General features: G+C 41.1%; 1 protein-coding gene across 5 annotated transcripts in view; it reads left to right on the top strand.

Moving 5' to 3' along the window:
• Positions 1–798: 798 nt before the first annotated feature.
• syne1b (spectrin repeat containing, nuclear envelope 1b) overlaps positions 799–24,689 on the top strand; it is a 69,812-nt gene continuing 45,921 nt past the window's right edge. For 4 of the 5 annotated variants that reach the window (XM_062397591.1, XM_062397592.1, XM_062397593.1 and 1 more), the window contains exons 1-34: positions 6,417–6,870; positions 7,981–8,042; positions 10,405–10,500; positions 11,453–11,536; positions 12,272–12,364; positions 12,628–12,806; positions 12,921–13,117; positions 13,778–13,887; positions 14,823–14,930; positions 15,030–15,167; positions 15,648–15,812; positions 15,913–16,025; positions 16,196–16,364; positions 16,460–16,556; positions 16,667–16,687; positions 17,009–17,211; positions 17,382–17,546; positions 17,649–17,801; positions 17,953–18,096; positions 18,403–18,570; positions 18,764–18,922; positions 19,002–19,166; positions 19,470–19,604; positions 19,837–19,995; positions 20,329–20,537; positions 20,752–20,860; positions 21,159–21,323; positions 21,407–21,574; positions 21,679–21,855; positions 22,889–23,029; positions 23,142–23,302; positions 23,552–23,702; positions 24,211–24,438; positions 24,522–24,620. In XM_062397591.1, the coding sequence (XP_062253575.1) occupies positions 6,795–6,870; positions 7,981–8,042; positions 10,405–10,500; positions 11,453–11,536; positions 12,272–12,364; positions 12,628–12,806; positions 12,921–13,117; positions 13,778–13,887; positions 14,823–14,930; positions 15,030–15,167; positions 15,648–15,812; positions 15,913–16,025; positions 16,196–16,364; positions 16,460–16,556; positions 16,667–16,687; positions 17,009–17,211; positions 17,382–17,546; positions 17,649–17,801; positions 17,953–18,096; positions 18,403–18,570; positions 18,764–18,922; positions 19,002–19,166; positions 19,470–19,604; positions 19,837–19,995; positions 20,329–20,537; positions 20,752–20,860; positions 21,159–21,323; positions 21,407–21,574; positions 21,679–21,855; positions 22,889–23,029; positions 23,142–23,302; positions 23,552–23,702; positions 24,211–24,438; positions 24,522–24,620 (4,767 nt within the window). In that variant the 5' untranslated portion in view covers positions 6,417–6,794. Of the gene's footprint in view, positions 1,045–6,416; positions 6,871–7,980; positions 8,043–10,404; positions 10,501–11,452; positions 11,537–12,271; positions 12,365–12,627; positions 12,807–12,920; positions 13,118–13,777; positions 13,888–14,822; positions 14,931–15,029; positions 15,168–15,647; positions 15,813–15,912; positions 16,026–16,195; positions 16,365–16,459; positions 16,557–16,666; positions 16,688–17,008; positions 17,212–17,381; positions 17,547–17,648; positions 17,802–17,952; positions 18,097–18,402; positions 18,571–18,763; positions 18,923–19,001; positions 19,167–19,469; positions 19,605–19,836; positions 19,996–20,328; positions 20,538–20,751; positions 20,861–21,158; positions 21,324–21,406; positions 21,575–21,678; positions 21,856–22,888; positions 23,030–23,141; positions 23,303–23,551; positions 23,703–24,210; positions 24,439–24,521; positions 24,621–24,689 lie in introns of those variants that run through there. The other variant, XM_062397596.1, reaches the window with a different exon arrangement.

The raw sequence follows: 24,689 nt of genomic DNA on the forward strand, positions 1-24,689 counted from the left end.
ATCCCTCTCTTATGAGACACTTTCATTATATATTTCATCTGTGCTTTTCTCCCTGTAATATGTCATATTGTGTTTTGCGGGGGAGACTTGTTTGGTTGTCCAGGAAGAACGTGGATTATTTTCTTGTGTTCTGTTTTAGTCAGATTTATTATCCCATCCAAGGGAAATTGGGTTGCAGCTGGGTGTAACAAAAATAAAAATGTTCATGTATGGTTTCCTGTGTTAAATATTTGTACACACAATGTGTATTGCACCTCTTTCTGTCCTGGGGGATGGATATTTACTTGTAACTATCTATGTTTTCCACGTTTAATTTTTCTGTTAATAATTTCCTCACCCTAGTCAAGGTTTAAGAACAGACATTAGATATGATTGTTGTACCGTTGTACCGTTTTTTAAAGCCCTATGAGGCAAGTTGTGATTTGTGAATATTGACCATACAAGAACAATTTCATACCCAACAGATCCAAAAACACTGTACAATACAAAACCATATCACTACACAAGGAGACAAGGATGAGCAAGAAAAAATCAGATAGTGTCATCTAATGTGCAAGAAAATTCAAAACTGTAATAATTTAGTCCTGTATGGGTGGGACTTCTCTGCAAGAAATGTATTATCTCTTTCATCAACCACAAACACACTAAAGGCATCAGTTCGATAGTGCACATGGTTTTGAAAGTAGGCTTCAAGACAAACTGTGCACTTAAAGAATCCTTTTGAGAAAAGGTGAGGCCTCAATTTGAAACCCCATTAACATGCTTCTCTTTTGCAGGCACTGAATGGAAGAAGTGCTTCTATTGGACAGTAAACCTGCTTGTGGCTGCATGAAACCTGAGATTCAATTGGGCCTGGTCCTGCGGTGAAATTAGAAAGAGAGATAGGAGGAGAGGGAGTGACAAGCAGAGGGGATGTCCCACTCAGGACTGTTGGATCCTCTGTGACTCACCTTGTCATACAGCTGCGGCGAGACAACATGGCCTCTCCCAGGTTCTTGGGTCGATCGTCAGTGGACATTGCAAATGTGATGCAAAAGCTGCAGGGTAAGTGTCAGATTTTGACTCAGTTGGCTTGAAGACAAAACATTCTCTCCTCCAGCGCTGCTGCACAGGGATATTGTGCTGATTCAAGGACTGGGCTCCGTGCCCATCTGAAGTTGCCCAGGTTTTGCAAGGCAGGATGCTTAAGCACTAATGCTTAGGTACAAGCCCTCTAACATAAGCCATTTGGGCATACTGTTAGAACACTTGTTAAAATATTGCTTTTCTTTACCTTTATTGCTTTTTAGGATTATTGTGATAGGACATGCCTACAGTTAAGGGTTTGTCTGCTTTCAGAATACTCTCATTTATGGTGCTGGACTTGAAAATACACAGTAAATACAAATGTAGGGTATGTTTTTAAAAACTGAAAAGTTGCAAATGTTTTCTAACTGTTTGCACTTGTAGGATCTTAATCACACATGCAGATCATTGGATTAACCATGCATGTGATATCTTTAGTCGCCAGGTTTTTCTTTTCCAAATTGAGACATAATCTTATTTGGTATAATAAGACATTTTCTGTTCATTCTTGTGATAACTTGTGACCAAACTTAGAAAGATATTCAACACTGTGCTGAAGCTCAGAAGAGGAAACTGTGAAAGTATTTAGAGGAACATAATTCATTTTATTCAGTAAAAATTGTGAAACTCATGATGTCGACACATGATTCAGATCATTCCGCCTGTCTTCACATCTTTAAATCAGATTTTCTGTCGATAGTAGCATGCCAATATTTATCATGAGGCATGCATCTTCACATTGTGTCATTATCCCAGCAACACAAACTCAACTTGTCGTGAAAATAACTTGGTAATTTCTTTTTTAAATCACTTCCGACACAATTCGTTTCATACAAATAAAAGTGAGAGCAGGTCAAGCATCATCACAAACATTTAATCTGCCCTGAGTGTTGACATGAGACACAGAGTCACGACAACTGCAGCACGACTAAAACCTGACACCCTCTCTGCCCTTGGTAAGAGAATGGGTCGATAACAGGAGAAGTGTCCCCCTTTTGTTACTAGGGCAAGAGGCTGCTACCCTCACTACTCATGTCTGGTCATTTCTGGCATCCGCTGTGGCTCAGTTCAGATGTATGTGTCTGGATTTACACTATACCAGGAAGTTTCGCACTATGTGGCGTGTTACCATAGCGACTGTTATAAAAAAAAAATCTGTGGTTGTGCCATTGTTGCCCAGTTCCTGCTGCAGAGAGACCTGGGTTTCCGGTGTGCTGCATAGCTATTTCCATTATCTCATTATCAATATATATTATAAACTTAATCTGTGAAAAATGTGTCATCATTTCACACCCCTGCACTGGCTCAGGCTTGAACTGACATGAATGATAAGCTCACTTAAAATCGATTTCATCTTTTATAAGTCTCTCTAGGTAGCTTTTTTTTATTTTTTACTTATATAGTTTAAGTCATAAACGTGAACTCAACTTGTTTTTTGCCTGCAGACATTTTAAGATAACATAGATAACAAAAATATGTCTTCTCTTTTCTCAAATGGCATCATCAGCAAAATTGAGATTCTTGTCAGGAAGTGGAATTTGGTGTCAGATCACATTTGAAAGACTTTATTGAGCCACTGGTTGTAGGTGCTCCTCCATAGATAAGGAGCAGCGAGGTAGTTTGTAATGTTTGTATATTTTGTATAGTTTGTAATAGTCCTTTCATTGCATGCATCCTGCAGGGAGGCTCACTGCGGTCTGCAAATCTGCAATGTAGTGAATGCAGATGTGTTGAAAGAAATACTTTGAATACTGCCATCATGCTACAGGAGCATCTGTCGGTTTGGTTTCAGGGCCACACTTTGCAACCTAAAATGCCCTCAGGGTTCCGTCGTGTGGTGAAGTCTGCGTGCCAGGCGTCCTGCTCTCATTATGACTGGGATCATGTGGGTTTCAGTTTGGTTGAGACTGCTTGTCAAACAGGATATGAAGTGCGAAGGCCGACGAGGGGTTTGCTTTGACGACTCAATGTGTGATGATTTCCCTTCCTGGAAATCTTGAGAGGCGATCAGATACATATACAGGGAGAGATATGTCTATTAGTATATATATATATATATATATATATATATATATATATATATTGAACATTTTTTGGAATTTCCCCCCCCGATTTCTTAGATTCCTGTGAAGTAATCACGTTAAACACGGAATCATTAAAATCATGCAGGGTGCAACGGACTCAAATAGACAATTAATCTCAAAAAGATAAAAGCAAACACTGAAAAATATTCTGTTGTCTGAATTTGAATGAAATGATTTCCGCTCGGAAAAGCAACTTTGTTGTTGAAGCCAGTAACACAAAATTGTCCCTTTTATTGTAAAAGGTCACAAACTAAAACCACAGCGAACTGCTTGCTCACCAAGAAGGGGAAGCTGGTGTAACTGCAAGTACAAGAAAGGACATTTTTCGGTTGACAGCTGTAAGAGATGTTACTGACACTACTGTGTCAGTAACAGTAACACAGCACAGCTGCCACAGGCGGCTTCAGTATTGCAGAATATAGTGGTTTTAAAACGCCATATCATTTCTGCGAGCCAGATTTTGACATTTGTTTTTGAATATTAGATTACGATGGTGTCATATTGTTTTAGAAGATCCGGAAATCCTTCACATTATTTGTCTGTGTCCAATGGGAATGGCTCAAGTTCAGCCTCTGAATCATATCTTGCCCTCCCTGATTGTTGTTGGCCTGTCAGAGCATAAGTGCGGCAGCTCTCCACTAAACGGAACAACAACAACACAGTGAGTGGGCTTTTACAGGGCTCCCAGGTGACCAACACAGGCCAGTGAAGCCAACCACCTATAGCACAGTATTGCCAAAGGTATCATCTGCTAAGATCATCTTAAGTACTCCATTACACGTGTGATTTGCAGATGTGTAAGTGGTTCGATGCTCTGCGTGGTGTTTGTTGCTGGGAATATCCACTTTCGATTTGCCACTTTGCGACTAGTGCTACCTCAGGATGAATTAAGTCAGTTGACCAAGACATAAGGACTCAATGATGTTGAGCTGTTTCACATAATGAGTTCATACTTGTCAGATAGAAACTGCTGGTGCATTCAGGAAGTATTTACCCCCTTTTTGTTTGTTTTTTAACTTTTTGGTATGTACAGCCTTATCCTATTTTTAAGATCACTTTTTCCTCATTAATCGTGTAATCCGTATCAAGTTATTTTTGGTTATTTTGGAGAGGAGAGGATTTCCTTTCTTAAATTTCCTACTGATCATAATCCCATGTGATGCATATACAACAATATGAGCGTCTATCCCCACCTTTGGCAGGAAACCATGTTTGGTGGCGGAGACAATAATGAATTGCCCATTTACATGATATCAGTATAAGGTTGCAACTTAAAACGTGCAACATCAATGCCACAAAATGTGAACAGTTTTTTTGCTGTATGCGTAACTTTGATTATACAAAATGAGTCAACTAAGTTCAGGACTCTGGACAGCTCCTTAATATCTAGTTGGATATACAGTAAAGCTGAGCAGCTGGAATATCAGAGAAAGTTGAAGTTATCGTTTACAAGTTAGTTTTATATTTCATATGTTCTTGTTCATTTTGTTTCTTTCTTGTCAGTGGGATAACAGTTCGAAAATACTTATTTCCTTGGTATCCGATTAAATTTAGTTGCTGCCAACTTTGGCTGGTTTGAGTAAAATTGAAGTTTATATTTCAAATTTCAAAATCATATTCCTTTTCCTTATTTTGGCTGTAGTATTGGCATCATTTTCATTTGTTTGGGCATATCTGATCTTGACAGTAGAGAGACAATAAAAAGACAGGTGGTGGTGACATGTAGCAAAGGGGCTGAGTTGAATTTGAACTTGGGCTTCTGCGTTTAGGACTCAACCTTGATATGTGGTACGAGGTGAGCTATAGGGGCCGGCTTTTTTTTTCTGCCCCTTTTTCTGGATTTTCTACCCTGGTTGCCTCTGGTGGAAAAAAAAATAAATCACTTCCTGCACCAAAGGAAATTTCCTGGGTTGAACCTATCAGTCCCTGGGTGAACAAAGAAAAACAAACATTTCCATAGCTTTTTGCCACCAACTCTTCTTTTTGTTGGATGTTAGTATCATGTATGAACTATTACTATTATGAAAAGTTGAGTTAATATGAACACCTAATGCATGTCCTGATAGATGTCATGTGTTTTAGAAGATTGCTCTGTTTTAAAAACAGTGCAAGCATACAGCAGAGTGTGCAAATTAAGAATATATAGAAGTGTTGTCTTCATGGAGGTGGGATGTTAAAGTCTTAAACGTATAGTAAAATCCGAAACACCGTAAATACATATTTTTCTTTTAAACTGTTCATTTGCAGTGTATAATAGTTTGAATATCTAACGTTTTTGTTAGGGCCATGGTCATCAATAAGCATCGATTTTCCGTCTCTCTAAGAGCTCAGTGTTCTCAGAGCATGCAGCTGTCAAGATCATTTTAATGGTTCTACTTTTAACCTTTTGCTGTTTTGATGTAATAGAGAAAGAAAAAAATCCATCTTCACCTAAATAGCTTTTCTGGGCCATCTCCACCAGCAAGTCTTTACAGCTTTAATAATAGAATCACAAGCCTAGGCCTATTTTTAGTATATCAGAGAAGCTTTTAGTATGTGGGTGGTCTTGGTGGAATAAAAGGATTTTTTGCCCTACAGGAGATGATAGGCTATCATGTACTATACTTACTCACTGTCGTGTGAGCATTGGAGTGGTGGTCCAGCAGAGAGACTGACTGGTTCTGGTCGGACTTATGGGACCAAAAACGATGCTGTTTACTGCTGTGTCTTGTGAATGCAGAGGGAACCCCCGGGGTCTGTGGGTGTGTCTGCTTTGTCGTCACAATAGCATTGACACTGAGAGATAAAGACAGGGCGAGAGGGAGAGAGCAGGTGGTAGATGTCATTCACCAGCCTCGGCATTAATTATTAAGAGATGGTGAGCTTTTGAGCAGCTCTCTTTTAATTTAGTTCTGGTCTGTCTCATTAAAAGGCCCACAGGGACTTCAATTTACAGCCAACATTTGAAACAATAGTAATTGTTTCCTATGGAATATTTGACCAATTATTGCCTGAGACACTGTAATGCGTTTAGAAATGTGTCAGTGTCACAGGAGATTAGACAAATGTTGTAGGCAAATACAGGCCCATAAAAACACACAAATACATACACACACATACATACACAGCCACACAAACACTCACACAAACAAGGCTTAAATCGGGAACACAGCCAAGGCTGTGACATCACTGCCTCCCAGATCCTGATTGGTGGAGCCATGCATCTAGCTGATCTCTCTCCAGCCTCAGACGGTACAGTGATACAGCTAGGCAGTGCAGTGGGGGCTGTGCACATCCATACAGGCATGGCTCCTCTGGATGGGAGGAAGACAGGAAGACGGAAGGATGGGACCGTAAATCACCCTTTCAGTTAGAGGCTTCTCCTCTGCCGTCCGTGTGTGCGGTTGGGTGTGTGTGTGCGGGTCTGTGTGTGAGAGTGTCAGGGAGGAGGGGACGTTTCCAACACAGCCTCCAGCAGCTCTTTTGCTATCAGCAGGGAAACCAGGCAGCCAGGTCTGCTTTGCTTCCTGGTGGAAAAAGGGGGAAAGGACCTCTGCATGTTTTTTGCCAGTTTTTCCACTGTGGATCTTATTTTCCCACATGCGTACATTTGAACCCTGGAACTCATGAAATGCAAAGGGAAAGAGCTGGAGAGTGGGGTGTAGAATGGCTCACTACAAGGATGTTTCTGTCAGGAAGACTTCTTTAAACCTGGTGACTGGATTTTTTCAGTATCTGCGTGGTAAGTAGGGCAGCAGCCCCCTCCATCTCTCATCTGAGTTGCTAATATGGGATGTGACATATGCCAGAGGTCTGTAGGTGAATCCCTGCTACGTGAACTAGTTGTGCTGCACAGACACAGCTGTATGTGTGCTGCATCTGTATGGTTGCTTGTGTGTGTGTGTGTGTTGGTGTGTGTTTGTGTGCATCTGTATAAGCGTCCTATGCTTCAGTGGGCATCCCCTGTGCATCAGTGATGAAGCATTTGCCTGTGGGTTAACTTGATGTCTTTGCTCCCTGTATAGTGTTCGCACTGCTTCTATTAAACACGTGACCACTGTCTACATCTCCGAGGGTGGATGTTTAAAAATGGCCACTCACTGCACTGTGCAGCACTAGCCCACCGGCATTCGTGACAGGGTGTTAGGAATCACTCTTCGTCATGACAACGGCGTCACAAAAGCAAGGGAATCAGTTGTTTTGTTGCCCATGCATAATGCATGAGGAAAAGTGGCTGCATACATAATAGGCCACAGAAGAGGCTGAGGGTGACCCGAACACTCACGCATGTTATTACTGGGCACAGGGGTGGGGGGGGGGGGGGGGGATGTGTTGGCAGAAATTCCCTCCCTACTCAGTGTCTAATCTCCTGGCATGACCTCTTTTTGAGAGCACTCCTCTGGAGGATCTATTATACTGGCAGTTTGCTAGCAGGCTTGTGTTAATGACATCGCACAGATATAATCATTACTGAAGTCAGTCCTCTTACTTGCTTGGTGCATGGCCGAGGTATTGCTACACAACATCCCTGAGGCAGTGTGAAATTATGTAACATGAAGTTGGCTTAAGCACGATCACGACCGGGGAGTCCCACGAAGACAATCACTGACAATAGTTGGACATAAATATTTTATTTATTTTTTATGTTCCTGTGGTATCTATAAACCCAACCAATCCATATCTAGAATCCATTAACCTCTTTTGAAAAAACCTACTCAGATCCCCACGTTCCTGTTGCATCTATTCTTGCCGGTTGTTGCGTGTCCTCTATCAACGTCACAAGGTCCTCAGGTATGAGACTCCACCGGCGTCTACCACGTATTGACATGTGTCCTGTGCCTTTTCTTTTCAGGTGAGCAAGAGGCGGTGCAGAAGAGAACCTTCACCAAATGGATCAATTCTCATCTGGCAAAGGTAAGTGTGAATTTTCCTCCGTGCCGTCCACTCCTTGCACACTTAACGGTCGTTGTTAATCGCACACACACACACTCATGTGGATATTACAAGCTCATCAGGCCCATGTTAAACAAATTGTCAAAGCCATTTCGTCACCAGTGAAGCTGTGCTGTGCCGTGCTGACCTTTCTCATCACAGACACTCGTGATGTATGTTTTGTTGCTCGTCATGATAATGAAGCTTCTCTTGGGTCAGTGGTAGAGGACTGACTGCAACACAAGCTTTACAACGTAACAATAATGGCCTTGAATAACACAATGCACAAGATAATGGAATTTATTTTATTAGCTGCAAGTAATGGCAGGATTTAGGGTTGATTGAAAAGCCTTTCAAATCGAATCATGCTTAATGTATGTTTCTAATGACAGTTTGCTGGACTTAATGATGGGGAAGGAACTCCCCCTCTGTACAGTTCATCTGTGATTCTTCTGCTCTGTCATCCTGAGAGGAGAAGCACTGAAAAGGTCACGGACGAGACAGTTGCTTGTTGCTTTGCTGCAAAGATTACACAGACATGACGGCGCTCAGGGGAATCTCTGCAGTCCTGTTTAAAGAATCTCACTAAGTACATTTCTACTTATATAGACTCTCTTCACAAACTATGGGGTTTTGATGGAGTTACTGCGTGGCGTGTATGTTTCTGTGTGTTGGTGGTTTTCTGTGTCTGCCTGTGTTGGTATGCAAATATGTGTTTGGTTGTTGATGCACTGTGTGTGTTTGCATGCACGTGTGTGTGTGTGTGTGTGTGGGCAGTATTGGCAAGACTGGTAGGGACAGTAATGCGGTGTGCAGATGGAGAGCAAGAGGGTGAGGACAATTCCCTGCAGGCATTTGTCCGTCCCTGACATCCATGTAAACTACATGGCATTGAGTGCAGGGCAATAACACACTGTCTCATGCTGCAGTGCATCACACTGTGACCCTAAAAAGAACAGGTGCTTTAATAGATCACAAACAGCTTTGAGATGAACCTGGGAATTATTTGCTCAAGATTCACAATGTGATGCTGAGAATATTTAAGTTACTAACTGTACACTCTGCTGTGTCATCTGGGATTAAACAGCCAGTCTGGAACCTGGCAGACAAATTGTGTTTAGTTGGGTCTTTTTTTTTGTTTGATCTGCCCACAACAGTTCAAACCACAGCTTCTAAAACTGGATATGGGATTTTGTGTGGTGAGCCAACGTATGATTTCTCTGTTGCTCTATTCTTCATTATTCAAGGTCTGCGCCCGAGCTAACTCACTGTGCATACCAATAGGACTAATGTAGCATTAGTTACCTCATGGAAGAACGCTCAGTCATAGTTGCACTGTAGACAGATTTTTCCAGTATTTTTGTGTGTGTTAATGGATGACCAGTGAATGGAATGTCTTTTTTTGGGGTGAAAGTGTGTTTTATCTAAGTTTGAACTTCCTGCAGTTGTCACCGCTTCCCTTGCAGCCTTTGTTTCCATTTCCTCCGATTTTTTATTGCTCAGCACCTTTCCAGTGATTTTCACAGTTTTCCCACTGATAGAAAGTCTCATGTGACTCTGTTTCCTTGTTAACTACTTTCCAATTTGTAATCTTTTTCAAATGACAGAGGCCATATATTTGTCTGATTGTACAAATAAGCAGTATCATTTTAAAAAACATTATTTTTTAAATCCAGCTAAAATGAACATAATGGATAAAGATTAATGGTTTTGAAGTAGTATATTCAACTGTATATAGAGTCATAATTGTAATTGTAGAGATTAACAGGACAGACGCTTGTCTCTTGACACTGCTTTGCCCCACATAGGCAGCCAACTGCATCCTGTCATGGAATATGTTGAGTTGTGAAATGGCCTGTATACGAAGCCAAATAAAGAATTCCCATGGCGTCCTTTTAATTAAAGCTTCGCTCTAACGAACAAACATGCATCTGTTTCATTTGTTTATTCGGTAATTACTTATGCGGAAGAGTCTAGCATTGTCCTTAAACTTGTGAGTGTGCATCTCTGTAAATGTGTGGATATGATACAAGGAGACAGTGCTCAGTTAGGGTTATACCAGTACCAACGCCCCAGGACCGGGCACCAAGCCACTGCTGTGGAAAAGGCACCATCTTTTCAGCTGCAGGGAGGCTCTGTTGCTAACAAGCCTGTTTGTCACAAACAGCATTTGGTTGCTCCTCTCCCCTACTGATGGGTTAGAATACCAATATCCTCTCACACTAACAGTGCAACATAGCTGGTTCTGATGCTGTCACAGATTGATTCGTTAAATGATTTCAAGAGTTCACAACATTGTGTTTCTGCATTTAAAAATGTTAAACCTCTGTCTTCTCTCCTCCAGCATAAATCCCCTCTAGAGGTTAATGACCTTTTTGAGGACATCAAAGATGGGGTGAAGCTCTTGGCTTTGTTGGAGGTGCTGTCTGGTCAGAGACTAGTAAGTTGTACTTATCCATTATTTTTTCACAGTATTTAAACATGATTGCGTAGATTTGCTGATTCATACCTTTTAAGATGCTTGATTCCGTTTGCACATGGTGATTTAATATCTGGATTTAAATCATGCACCTGTGCCTGATTTCACTCATAATAGTGCATATGTCAATCAAGGCAGATCTTTCACCATTTGAAACTCGAATCTGCTGCCACTTCTGTTACATTTGTATTCACTTAACAGTGATTTACAGTTAAAAACTTAGAATCCATCAATGTTTAATAAAAGAAACTAAATATACATTTGTGTAATTAATTTTGATTGCTAAACAAATTAGAAATGTTTCCAAATGAAAATGGTGATTGATAATAAATGTCTAAGTAAATAGTGTAAACACTCATAAATTATGATGAACAAATGGATAGAATATAAATTAGATTTAGATCTGGGGCTTCCTGCTGGGAGAAGTTGTTAGCAAATCACTCTCTCTCCTCACACACACACACACCCACACACAAACCTGCCTGCACACACATTGGCATTGACTCTGATAGGTATTTAGCAAATAGAACTGTACCTGCTACAAACTGCCATGTCATCTTTAAAACCTTTGTTAAGCAAAGGAGTGGCTCGCACTAGTGAACACTGCCTGATGGATTCACTCAGTGCTCTCAGATGTGCCTCCCTGCTGGCTTATATCAGCCTGAGTTAACAGATTGATATACTTTTCCTCTTAAAGCAGCTTTGGCAATCATCAGTTAATTTATGTAAGAAAATATACTCAACAACTGCCATAGTGGGTGGTTGGTACAGTCGACAAAAAGAGCATCTAGAGTTAGTCTCTTTTTTACTATATTCCAAATCAGCCAAGTTCGAATGATATATCCCATATTTCAATCTGACATTGCTTCCTTCGTGACCTTGATTTTCACTTGTCCCTCCTCTCTATCTTCAGCCCTGTGAGCAGGGCCGCCAGCTGAAGAGGATCCACTGGGTTTCCAACATCGGCACTGCGCTCAAATTCCTTGAAGGCAGGAAGGTGAGCATTCAGCCATAATAGCTAATTTAATCCTGTAAATGTTTAGAGGTATTCTGTAAAGATCATGTAGAAAAAAGGATGGGATGTCTTACTAAGGTCGATGGTCCGTTTAAGAAGTCATGAAAGTCAACTTTCATCTGGGTTCCATGAGGACTGAGATGTACATTGTTGTGATCCCTCTCCCGTCATGTGTGCCTTCAGTCTGTGTATCGTGGATCTCCGGTCAGTCGCCATTAAATGCCCTGTGTGATCACGTACTGTATGCATTCTTTTTCATTTGATGCACGATTGGTACGAGGCGATGCTTGAATGCTTGTCATTCTGTTTCTGTAAATGTAGTCATTGCGCTTTTCTACTGACATGCATTTGATGCATTTTGACTAGAACAATGTTCTGATGAATTCTGGCAGTTCTCCAGTGCAAGGTTTGCAGTACTGTGATACATTTGTTTTGAACTTTTCTCTTTTTTTTTTTTTCATTCTGGTTCACTTTTCATCCCCTGGCTGTTTCTACCTTCCTGGTTTGGCTATACAGATGCTCCATGATAAAAAATACCTACCTGCATCAAAGACTTGGTTTTGATGACTCAGAGCAAACATAATAATATTATTTGGATGATTTTAAACTCAATAAGCTTTTCTGGGGGGGGGGGGGGATTTGGAAAATGTTCTCACTCCCACGCTGTGTCTTTATTTCCAGAATAATCCTCTTCATGTTTCTTTTCCCCCCTTTCAGATCAAACTTGTTAATATTCATGCCACTGACATCGCAGATGGACGACCATCAATTGTCCTTGGGTTGATATGGACCATTATCCTCTACTTCCAGGTACAACATCAACTGCGGTCCCTCAATACTGAGAGTTTAATACCCGGGCTCCCTACAAGAGGAGTTGTAGCTTATAAATAACCAATGCACATCAAAAACTGCAGGACCAAATATGTTTGTCTCAACATTGAAACCACTTGTCAATCGTCAGTGGACGGGTTGTGCCAGAAACACAGATATACAAATTAAGGCAAGTCATTTTTTGTTTCATGTTGCCATGGTCACAGTGCAATCTCCTTTCTTTTCTCTCCTCTCTCTTTTAGATTGAGGAGTTAACCAGCAACCTGCAAGCCCTCCAGCCACTTTCCAACAGCAACTCCTCTGTGGAGAGTTTAACCAGCTCTGAAACAGGAAGCCCTCCCATGAAGCGAAAAGTGGTCCATAAGTTTCAGGGCAATGCCAAGAAGGCCTTGCTTGGATGGGTGCAGGGCACGTCTGCCAAGTACGTCACGTTTGGCTTGATGTTTAACAATATTGGTGTAGATGCAAGTATCTAAATATGATATTGAAACAAACTAGCAACTACAATGCATCTGACAATTTGATGTCATTTCAGGCATCATGGAATTCAGGTGAAGGACTTTGGGCCCAGCTGGCGAGATGGTGTTGCTTTCCAGTCGGTAATACATGCCATCAGGCCTGACCTGGTGGACATGGAGGTTGTGCGGAGGAGAGGCAACAGGGAGAATTTGGAAGACGCCTTTGCACTCGCTGAAAATGAGCTGGGTATTCCCCGTCTGCTGGATCCAGAAGGTGACCTTCACCTCGACTGCTTTTTGCATTAATACATCAGGGATACACACCACTCAGGCAGAATAGCAGTGAATACGTGTTATTAAATCGATGAGTGTTTTTAAACTTTTGTATTTCCAATTAAACAGTGTTTTAGACATAACAGCAGCAGTTATTAACTGGATGTACCAGTCTATTTTTAAGTGAACTTTCTCTCTACTTTCAATCCATTCTATAAGAACAGTTTGACCAAATGTGAGCTGAAAAGATCAGTGACACTCTCCAGAGGATTATACTTCTCTGTGTACACAAGTCTGAGTGTTAGTCAGTGGGTGTGAGGCAGCCTGCAGTGGCTCTGCAGTCCTGTCTTCTCCAGCAGAGTCGTGATGCTTTATTGCATAAAGAGCTGCACTGAAATGGTTTCTAGAAACTTTAGGTCAGTGGTGGAGATGAAACCATAGAATAATGTATAATTATCTGTCCAGCTGGCTGCGATTTATCCACCTGAGGTCACATGGTGCTTATTTGTTATAGGAACTTAATGCCAAATGTAACTGCTTTGTCATACATAAGTCATTATATAAAGTCAAAAGTTTAAAAGGATTTTGGATGCCTGAAACACATTTTATTTATATATTCAGATCATCCATTGCATCATTTAATGTTTGTGTTGTTCTGTAGATGTTGATGTAGACAAGCCGGATGAGAAATCCATTATGACGTACGTGGCTCAGTTCCTCAAGCATTACCCGAACCCGCACCACTCTGAGACTGACGGGCAGCAGGATGAGGTACCCTGTTTAAAACATGTGATCCTGTATATTCATTACACATTAGGCAATACATTGGGCAATTTTGTGGGAAAATACCATAATTTTCACTTAATGCTGTTTCAGAATTGATTTTCTACTATTTATCTTGTATTTTAAGACTGTTTTCATAGTTGTATATCTTATTTACATCCAAGTTTCCCTAAAAATTGCAGTGTATCATCATTTGCAGAGATGCTCAAATCATAAGAGTATATTCTTATTGCAAACTCCTGCTCAGCTTGATTGTTGCCTGCTTTTCTTCATCCTCATCATTTAATCACACAAGCTCAAATTAAATTAAATAAATTAATTAAAGAATGAACACAGAAGTAACATAATCATCAGCCTTTTGTTTTCCATCATCACAGACTCCTTTAATTTCTTCACTTGTTTTTTGTGCACATTAAGCTGCTTCTCCGCTCAATTCCAACCTTTGCACTGTCAGTACCAGTGCTCAAGGTGAGAGATCAGGCCATGGTGCTGCATGCTTTCAGTTTGGAGTGTGATCCCACCACCTTTGCCTTCATCCCATCTCCCATCAGATGCTTTTTGTGTTTGCTGCTCTAATGCCTCTCGTCTGGTGTGTTTCAATCTCCTTGTGTGCCTTTGCTGCTTTCCCGGGATAGTTTGGTCCACAAGATATAGAACAAATGCTTGAGGTATGTTTCACTAAAACTGACAGATGGTACTTTTCATATCCGTGCCCCCTTTAGTTCTTCCTCAACTTGTAACACTAATCAGCACTAATATGTAGAGGTCGACCATCTGTGGAATCTGTTAACATCTAATCTTTAACTGTGTGTTTCTGGAATGTTGGTTTGGTGTGAGTTTTTCAAGATATTTGCATGCTAATGATATAAAAAAAAGATAGAAGTCAGATTGTCAGATTGTTTCTGTGACTCTGATTGGGACAGAGAGAGGAGCGGAAGATGCTGCGAGAGCTGAAGGTGTTTTTAGACCAGCTGGAACGAGACGTGCTTCGTGCCCAGGGAGCAGAGGGAAACCTCACCGACAAGTATCATGTGAGTCAGACTAGTAAAAAGCCAAAGTGCACCCTGTTATATTCTGCTTTAAAACATTTATCAACTCCTACCGCTTGTGTGTCTACTTTTGATTTGCAGGCATTTAAGAGCTTCCGTGTACAGTACGAAATGAAGAAGAAGCAGACCGATCCACTGCTGCAGCCGGTCAACAGGGACGGCAAGCTGTCTGTGGACCAAGCTCTGGTCAAACAGGCCTGGGACCGTGTGTCTGCCAGGGTAATTGTGCTGCATGCTTCTGTGTAGCATAAATAATTTATAACAAAGCCACAGCGAAAGCAGAAGTAATTAGGATAATTAATCATTTTCTAAATTAAACAAAACCTGAGGATTAATAATTGATAATTCTGTTATTTATTTTTCATTGTGCTTCTCTTGGCTAAAATGATGGCAATGCAAACATTGAAACGTGTCATAATGAGCTCGGATTGTTCTATTTATTCACTGCCAATGGAAGTTCAGTGGAGTGCAAGCTTTTATACAAGAGTTTTTTTGTGGGGAGGAGACGGGAAACAGAGGAGGTTTTGTTCAGTGCACTGCCTGCTCCTCTGGACGTCCTCAGCTTGAATGGACTCACACAAAAATCTCCTTCATAGCCGGATTGCTTGTGAACATGTGGAAGTGTTTTGATCATTTCAGCATCTTCTATGGTGGGATCGTGCTTTGCTAGAGAGGGTTTTTAACGCATGTCAATTGCAGCTGCTGGACTGGCATATCCATCTGGACAAGTCCCTGCCTGGTCCTCTGGGGGTGATCGGGGCCTGGCTTCACAGGGCAGAAATGGCTCTGAGAGAGGACTTTCCCATCCAACATGCACATGAGGAGACGGCCAATGTTCTTCACAGAAAACTGGAACAGCATAAGGTAACATGCCATTGAGATTCACTGTATTTTGTTTGTTTAATACAAGTGCAGTGTAAAGGAAATCCAGCGTGAACATGATTTTATGTTTTTCCTTTTGCAGGAAGTGTTAAAGAACTTGGAATCCCACAGACAAACCTTCCAGCAGATCCATAGGGACAGATCGGTGAATGGAGTTCCTGTTCCACCTGAACAGCTCCAAGACATAGCTGAGCGGTGAGATATTTATTTTATAACAGCTATATTTTTTATTACTACTTCCTTTTCAAATTGTTTTATTTAATTATTGCTTATGAATAAACACAGACTTGATTTTCAGTTTTTATTAGGCCAAACGTTTGTATCGATAAAATGAAGTGATGGTCGATCATTTGTTTGATTTCCAGGTTTAACTTTGTGTCCACATCATCACATGCTCACCTGATTAAATTGGAATTCTGGGAAATAAAGTATCGGCTGATGTCGTTTCTCGTCCTGGCTGAATCCAAGCTCAAGTCCTGGATCATTAAATATGGCCGCCGAGACTCGGTTGAGCTCCTGTTGCAAAGCTACCTTGTAAGTTGAAATAAATGGCACTGTAGTAGCAGGATTTCACTTTCACTGACTTTATTAAACCAATTAATCTGAATTTTTTTCTATTTTAATTCCAGAATTTCATTGAAGGCCATAGGTTCTTTGAGCAGTATGAGGTATTCTCCTCAGCCCTCAAGCAAGCTGCAGAGATTTACGTGAAGTCTGACAGTTCAAGTAAGACCCTTTACTGTTTTAATTCAGGTTGTCTATTACCTATGTATATTATACAGATATATTTATTTTGGCTCAAGATAAACAGTCTTATCATCAATTTCATGTTACAGGGTCTAAGACCTGTAACAGAGGTAAGTCCAAAAACAGTTTGACGATCCCTAACCTTGCCTGTCTCCTGACCTACTCATCTTGAACATGTCGTCCTGCACTAAACCTTTTAACCCCTGGCACAGAATAATCATAGTCTTGCAATATGCATGAAAAATTACAGTGATCTAACATTGATTGAAATGCTATTTTGGCATGATGGATGCGACCTAATACAAAGCCGGATCCACCAAATGGCTAAATTATCAACATATATTATTTGAATGCTGTTTGAATGCACAGTTGATTCCCTTATTGGTTTGAATTAAACTGAACTAGTTCCATATTTAAACTTGGATTTTCAGTTGATGAAGCAGAAGGGGTAAGTAAATTCCTCAGCGAAGCCTCGGCTCAGTGGAAGAACCTGGCTCTGGAGGTGCGGAGTGTTCGCAGCATGCTGGAGGAGGTGATCTCGAACTGGGAGAAGTATAGTGGTACAGTGGCCGCTTTGCAAGCCTGGCTGGAGGATGCTGAGCAGATGCTCAACCACTCAGAGAATGCCAAGCGCGTACGTACACTCACTGATGCTCCTGATGATAGAGAGTGTTGTTCATAAACTAAAGCTTTTATTTGTCTTCCTAACATGTGTGAGCAAAACTTTTATCATGCCCACACTATACTCTGCTGTGATTGGCTGGACGACGTGCATCTAAACAGCTGTGGTATTTCTCCTTTTAGGATTTCTTCAGAAACCTCTCTCACTGGATCCAGCAGCACATGGACATGAATGATGCTGGGAACTTTCTGATTGAGACTTGCGATGACACAGTTTCACGAGATCTCAAACAGCAGCTTCTTCTTCTGAATGGGAGATGGAGGGAGCTATTCGTCAAAGTCAAACATGTAAATGCAATGTGCCTTTAAACAACCAATACAAAATGGAAAAATTTGTTTTTTTAAATATCAAATTCATCAATGCGCTGTTTTCTTCTGTTTCGCTGTCAGTTTGCAAGAGCGGATGAAGTGGATAAGTTGAGGCAAGACTACCAAGATGGTATTAATACCTTAAAGGTTTTCATGGATGCGACTGAGGAGAAGATGACTGCTCCCATCCAAGTATCTTTCCTGAACGTCAGAGCCTTTGTTCAAGATGTTGAAGTAAGCAATTAACATATATACTCAGTTTTCAGTTTATAAGTCTATAATACAATAGGTTAATACAACAGTGCTGCATTATGGCCTACCTTCATGAGGGCTGTAATTGGTATTTAATATGTAATATCAAACTGTGTGTCACAACCCTCCACAGGAGATCAAGCACAAAGTGCCAGCTATGGAAGCGGCCTGTAAGGCAGCAAGCCGTACGGCTCAGCTGTTGACCAAAGACACTCCACAGGAGGAGGTTTCACAGATGATGGCCGTGATGAGCTCGGTCAAAGAGCAACTGAGCAAGGTGTGTGCATGTCATTCTAAAGTGTGCCATTCAATTTGTTGTTGACATAAAATAAATATTTGCTTTATTATAACTTTTATATTTGCAAATTATATTCAAATGATTGTTTGAAGAGCAAACAAAAGCTTGTGAATATGAAGTAAAAACACAATGTTTTGATCAGTCAAAATTTCCAAGGGTGCAGTATTTCCTTCAACAGTAATTATTTGCTTTCATGACTTTAAACCCAAATTTATTGATATAGAATCAGAACAACGAATGGGTCCCCCTGTAATTCTCTTTAATCAGCATGTTGTCTTCCGTCAGGTGAGGGAGAGGATCTTGCCGCTGCTAAGGGAGTCCCAGTCTTTATTACCTCAACTGGAAGAAATGGAGAAGAACATTACAGGTTTCTACCAGGCCCTGGAGAAAGCCAGTCATATCACCAGCACCGCCGACTCTGAGGGGCCAGTAGACTTTAAACAGAATTGCAAGGTAACTGAACTAAGACTTTCAACATGGTGTCAACCATGACATGATTTTTACTGAATGACTTTTAGATACATGGATAAAATACCAAACGTCAAGTATTTTTCTATATGTCTTGTATGTTTTAGACTGAAAAGTGAAGCCTTGGGATATAAACTGTTATCCTGGCTAAGACTTTGCTTGTCATTGAATTCTGCAGGAGCTGGTGACCTTCACGCATAGCTGTAAGAAGTGTCTGACAGTGATAGAGAGGAATCACCAGAATATCCAGAAAATAATGAGCAGCAGCAAAACCCTGCAGCATATGAACATGAGTCTCCTGCAAAAACGAGTAGCAGACCTGCAGGCTTCCTCACAGGTAAGAAACAGGCCTAATCTAATTCGATGCAATCTTTATAATTGGTAAAGCTTTTAAAAAGAACATGTTGTGCGTTTAGACCATGATAAAGGAATCTACAGAGTGGCGGAAGCATGAGGAGGCAAACAGCAGCCTCATGAAGAGGTTTGATGAGTCACGGCTCGAGCTGGAGGAGGTTCTTAAAATGGCCCAGAACTGTCTGACAGAGCGAGGCAACCCGGAGGAGCTGCTCAAGAAACACACAGTAAGTATATGTCTATGACAATGCACTACCCATATTATACTGCACGTTATAGACAAGGGCACTTAATCACTCTAAAGTACTTTATGCATGTGGATGCATCAAGTGAACAGATACAGACCAGGAAATGTATAGTTGCCTATATCAATCTTCTGACTTCTGAAGAGGACTTAATTCTATACAAAGCCCACAATTGGTCTATGTACAGCATGGAAAACACTTTAAATACACAATTCCATAACTAAGATGCATACAAATATGTATAAGTGAAATGTGAAAATGTGAGAACTTGATGTGTTTTTGCAGGAATACTTTGGTCAGCTGGACCAGCGAGTGTTGAATACTTTCCTCAAGGCTTGTGATGAGCTGACAGATATTTTGCCAGAGCAGGAGCAGCAGTCGCTGCAGGAAACCGTCAGGAAGCTGCACAAGCACTGGAAGGTTTGTATGATGAATAGTGACAGAGAAAACTGCTCTTAAACAATGATATAGTTTGAACCTTTATCGTGCGTAATGTTGATGCTGATGCATTCATACAGTACATATTTAAAAGTCATACTGTAATAATGAAATCCTCTTTTATTTTTTACTGACGAAAATAAAGCTATATTGATATTAAACTTTCTAATCTTGCTCAAAACTGAATCATTATATTTGTATTTGCTCTCTACAGGATATCCAGACAGATGCCCCTTTTCACATCCTGCACCTGAAAGTGGAGGTGGAGAGGAGCAAGCTGACGTTGTTGCTGCAGGAGTCCCAGGCGGAGGTGACAAGGGAGAACCGCCACCTCGCCAGCATGGGCAGCGAGAGGCTCATCAAGGAGCACAGGGTGAGCACAGAGCACTTTGCTGGCTGGGTTCCACTTATTAATTAACTCAGTATGAAACAGTTCAATGCAAATTCACTGCTCTGGAAAGATGAACTTCATACAAAAGATCTGAGTCTCTATCCGTGTCAAGGAAATACTTTCCTGCAGTTTTATCAAATAAATGTTTAAAAAAATTCTGGTTTAAAATTTAATATTGTATTATTTATTATTTATTGTCACATCATAAAAGACACATGGACTTAAATACATTTTTCTCTACATAAAAAGCTCTGGGACAGTTGCTAAAATCCACTGTTTTCACTTTTACTGAAAGATAAAACATTTTTTTCTCAGGCCTTCTTCAGGGAAAAGGGCCCTCAGTCCATCTGCGAGAAAAGGCTGCAGCTGATGGAGGAACTTTGTCAAAAGCTCCCTGAGAGTGACCCTGCTCACCAGACCCTGGAAACAGCAAGAAAGGATTTCTCTGAGGTCCAAGAGGAAATTGAGAACACTCTTCAGAAGATAATGCAGCACCCAGATAAATGGAAGGAGTACAACGCAAGGTACAGTCTTATAGTGCAGTCACAAGATTTGTAAAATTTGTTTTGTAATCATAGATGAATGTGTTGAGCATTCCCACCCACTGCTGAACATTAATTACATCCCAAAGTTTCCATGAAACCAACAGCTGTGATGAGGAGAATGTTCTTAGTGATAATGTTTTTAATAAATAGAATTTTGTAGGAGTAGAAATTTAAATGATTTATTTTCCTGTAGGTACGCTGAATTCTCCTGCTGGCTGATATCTAAAGAAAGTCAACTGAGGCTGCTGAGAAACCGAGCTAACGACCCCAGAAACTACAGCCAGGTGAAGGCTACCATCATGGTGAGTTCACGTTTTTACTTCCTTAATTATCTTCTATATTTTCATTAGTTGACAGATTTAAGCATCTGTTGTTCTCTTTTAACTGCATATTTAATGTGAAGCACCCTGATTTTGTATGAAAAGTGCCATATAAATCAAGTGTATTGTTATTATTATTGTTATTATTGTTACTAGACCAAATCTATCCATTGACTGTCTCCTCCTCGCCTCCTCTGTGATGTCTGTACTGTAACAACACATTGGGTCGGATGACATTTTTCACCGCATGGCCCGTAACACTCTTTGTTATCGTGTGAAGGAGCTGAGAAATGATGCCGAGCTGCAGGAAGGGAATCTTGGCTGGCTGAAAGCTCGTATGGCCATACTCATCGAAATCTGTGCTGACAGCGAGGCCCAGCGGCAAGGAAGTGCTCTGCGCAAGCTCTCTACGGACTTTAAGGGTCTTCTTGCTTCTCTGTTCGAGGTAGGTGGTCTTTTTTAACTTGTTTTATTAAGGTGCCATTGTAGTTGCTTCACTGTATTTTTCTTGTGTGTGATATCTTCCAGGCTGAGAAGATGGTGCTGGCTGTGGGGGACTGTGTTCAGTTCAGAGAAGAGGTACAAACGACTCTGGATGACCTTGTTCAGGGGCAGAAAGAGGCTCAGGCTGACGTCACCAAAATACTGGACAGTCCAACTGTTAGAGAAGCTCAACAACTGCTACTGGTTCACCAGGTACTGTTCATAAAAAGTGATATAAGAATATCATTTCTATATAAAGAATCTTAAAGACTGAGTTTACAATGTAAATTGATTTCAAAGTGTCCCTCTTCCCACAGCAATTGTTGAAACGCCTGAAGCTGAAAAGGAAGGATGTCCAGCAGCTGATCACCAGGGGACAGCAGCTCCAGGCCGAGGAGGGTCTGGGAGAGACCCTGCAGCAGGACCTGCAGAGTTTGGAGAACACACTCAGCAAAATGGAGCAGACCATGGATTCACAGGAGCAAAGCCTTGAGGTGAGGCGAAGTCACGTGACTCAGGAAGCTTTTGTTAGTACAAAACATTACACAGGGGACTAAAGCTGAATAATAACATCCACCAGTATAGTTGATCTCGTGTGAATTAATTAACAGTTGCCTTATTTATTAAATACATAACCTCTAGTTTCCCTTAAAGGTATATGCAATGTCAAGTGTTCGTTTTTCACATTAGACAAAACTGGGGTTATATGTTATCTATAATTTCTGATTGTCATATGTGCTTGTATGTACATTAACTGCTATGCAAAGGTTTTAATAGGCTTCCTTTCATTTATGGGCTGTATCCTCTTATGTATGTTTTGATGCTGTTTGTATCTTTCAATATATATAACCTCAATATGTTTCAAATACATGAATAATAGGAAACTAAACATTTGTGGCCAGAAAAGGAGAAGAGAGGGATTCATGCAGCAGCTTCTGCAGCTGCAGCATCTGTGGGGAATGTCCTGAATAGAGGATAAAGAAGTCTGATTGATGTTTTCTGCTGGAGGGACTTGCTTTCTGAGGCATTACAGTGCCTTTAGAAGATAGTGATGCAGCGATTCAGTGGATCATGCTCCTGGTGGTGCTTTCATAGAGCAGTGGGGGTTGGGAGTCTTGAAATGGAAACTTTGTGTGCTGGGGAGGATGCATTATTGGTCGGGGGAAAAGATCCTCGGTAATGTGCAGACCAGTACATTTCCTGACTCCCTCAGTTACAGAATGGCTGATATCCAGTGGGCTGAGATGCTCACAGAATAATAGCTTAGTCAATATGCTGACTCATCACCCCTGCTGATAAAGCCAAAGAGAGAAGTGTCATCTGTAAACATAATGATGTCATTTGAACAGGGTTCGTAGTGCGGCCGAGTGTCAGTGTGCTCTGTTGTTGGTGAAAGTGATCAAGGATTTCTGCTATTCGTTGATACTGGTTTTCTTTCTCTGACGTTCATTGTTTTTAAGAGCAGTTTGAAGTGTTATAAATCATTTTGATCTGACATCACTGATTTTGGGCCATTGTCCTCCTCAGGTCACATTGGCAGCCTGGCAGGAGTTTGACAGTCAGCAGGAGGCGGTGCATAAGTTTGTCAACAAGGCCCGCTCAACAACAGAGAAAGACCTGAACTTCAGCAGCCCAGAGAGCCTGGCTGTCGAACTCGACCAGGCCAGGGTGAGTTTTTAGGTTTACTCCTGGCACACATCCTTTACTTTACATTTAAAATTGTACCTATACTAGTATAGATAAATGGAGATTATTAATAATATGTCTTTCTTTTTAACAGGTGTTGTTGAAGCAGTGTGAAGCAGAGGCCTTGCACATGAACACGCTGCTGAAGAGATCGACAGAAATTCAACTTGGTCCCAAAAATAAGACTCTTCTTTTACAGCAAGCCCGGTCGCTCAGTGAGCAAGTGGACACAGTGGAGGCTGGGCTCAAAAAAGAGTATGAGGATTCAAGACAATCAGCTGATGCTAAATAATACTTGAGGAAACTTCAGATAATATTTGCGGATACTTTAATTCTGTAAATCATACCACAGGCATATTTGAAAGTCAGCCGAGAGTATTTGTTGTGTTTTAGCTTACCTTACATAATCTCAAGGACCTTGGTGTAGTAAAAACAATTATCTGGAATGCAGAGGTTTATTTGCAGCTCTTACTGGAGTTTATAATTTCTCCTCTTGTGCTCCAGCGTCAGGACTCTGGAGGAGATGAAGACTCAGTGGGATCAGTTTGGAGCTGGTTTTGAAACCTTTTCATTATGGATATCTGAGAAGGAAAAGCAGCTGGATGCTTTGAAATCTTCTACTCAGCCTCTCGAGCAACAGATCAACTCAGTAAAGGTAAAGTATTATGTACTATAGAGTGGAACCTCTCTTTTGTCCTAACTGTAATCTTGTGGCTGCCTGTAGGCAGCAGCCAAAAGACCCAGAACACTACTGTTAAAATCAATAAGGTATTCTTAAGGAGCCAATAGAGGCCTTCAGACACTGACCCCTGCATCGGATGAGGATGGTTTGTTTTTGACTCAGCAGTTTTAGTGCCGACTGCCTCAAGCTTTCTCAGTGCTGTACTATTTGGATGAGGAGCAGCTGTGTAGGAAGCCAGTAAGAAGCATTATTCAGTTAAACACACAACAAGACTTATTTTGGTAGCTGAGGAATTTTAATTTTATTAAAGAACTACACTGATCCACGTAGCCTGCTCCGTATGTCACCTGATGGATCTCTGACCTGAACTGTCATATGTATAAAGCTTTTATATTCACCAACCTATTATGGCTCCCCCATGCCCTACATAATTAATATTTCACCTCCTGCAATTGCATAATGTACAATTCTGCACATCCAGGCTGTCTGTGCCGAGCTCCAGGGCCGAGCAGAGGTCCTTTCTCAGCTGGAAGCAGATTCCCAGGCGTTGGCCCAATTTGTGTCTTCGGGGGAGGCAGCTCGCATCAAGGCCCGTCTGACCCAAATTGGCAGGTACTGGGAGGAGCTGAGGGAGAGTGTACAGCAGCATGATGGACAGCTGGAGGAAAGCTCCTCCCACCAGCAGAAGTTTAGAACAAGCCTTGATAAGGTGAGTAGGCGAAGTGATGCTGATGCAGTATGTTATATAGAAAAGAATGTGAACCTACATTTGTGATCCTTGCTGTCTCCTAGGTGCAAGCTTCTCTATCTGAGCTACATGTCAAAGTGGAGCAACCTATGAAATCCTGCACATCCTCATCAGAGACCTACAAAGCTCTTCAAAACCACATGGTATTGAGTTGTCTCTACTTTTCTTTTAAATAAACAACACCTTGCTTTTGAGATAACAATCCTTTCCAC

Source organism: Platichthys flesus, chromosome 10 (assembly GCF_949316205.1).
Source record: "Platichthys flesus chromosome 10, fPlaFle2.1, whole genome shotgun sequence".
NCBI classification, from domain to species: Eukaryota; Metazoa; Chordata; class Actinopteri; order Pleuronectiformes; family Pleuronectidae; genus Platichthys; species Platichthys flesus.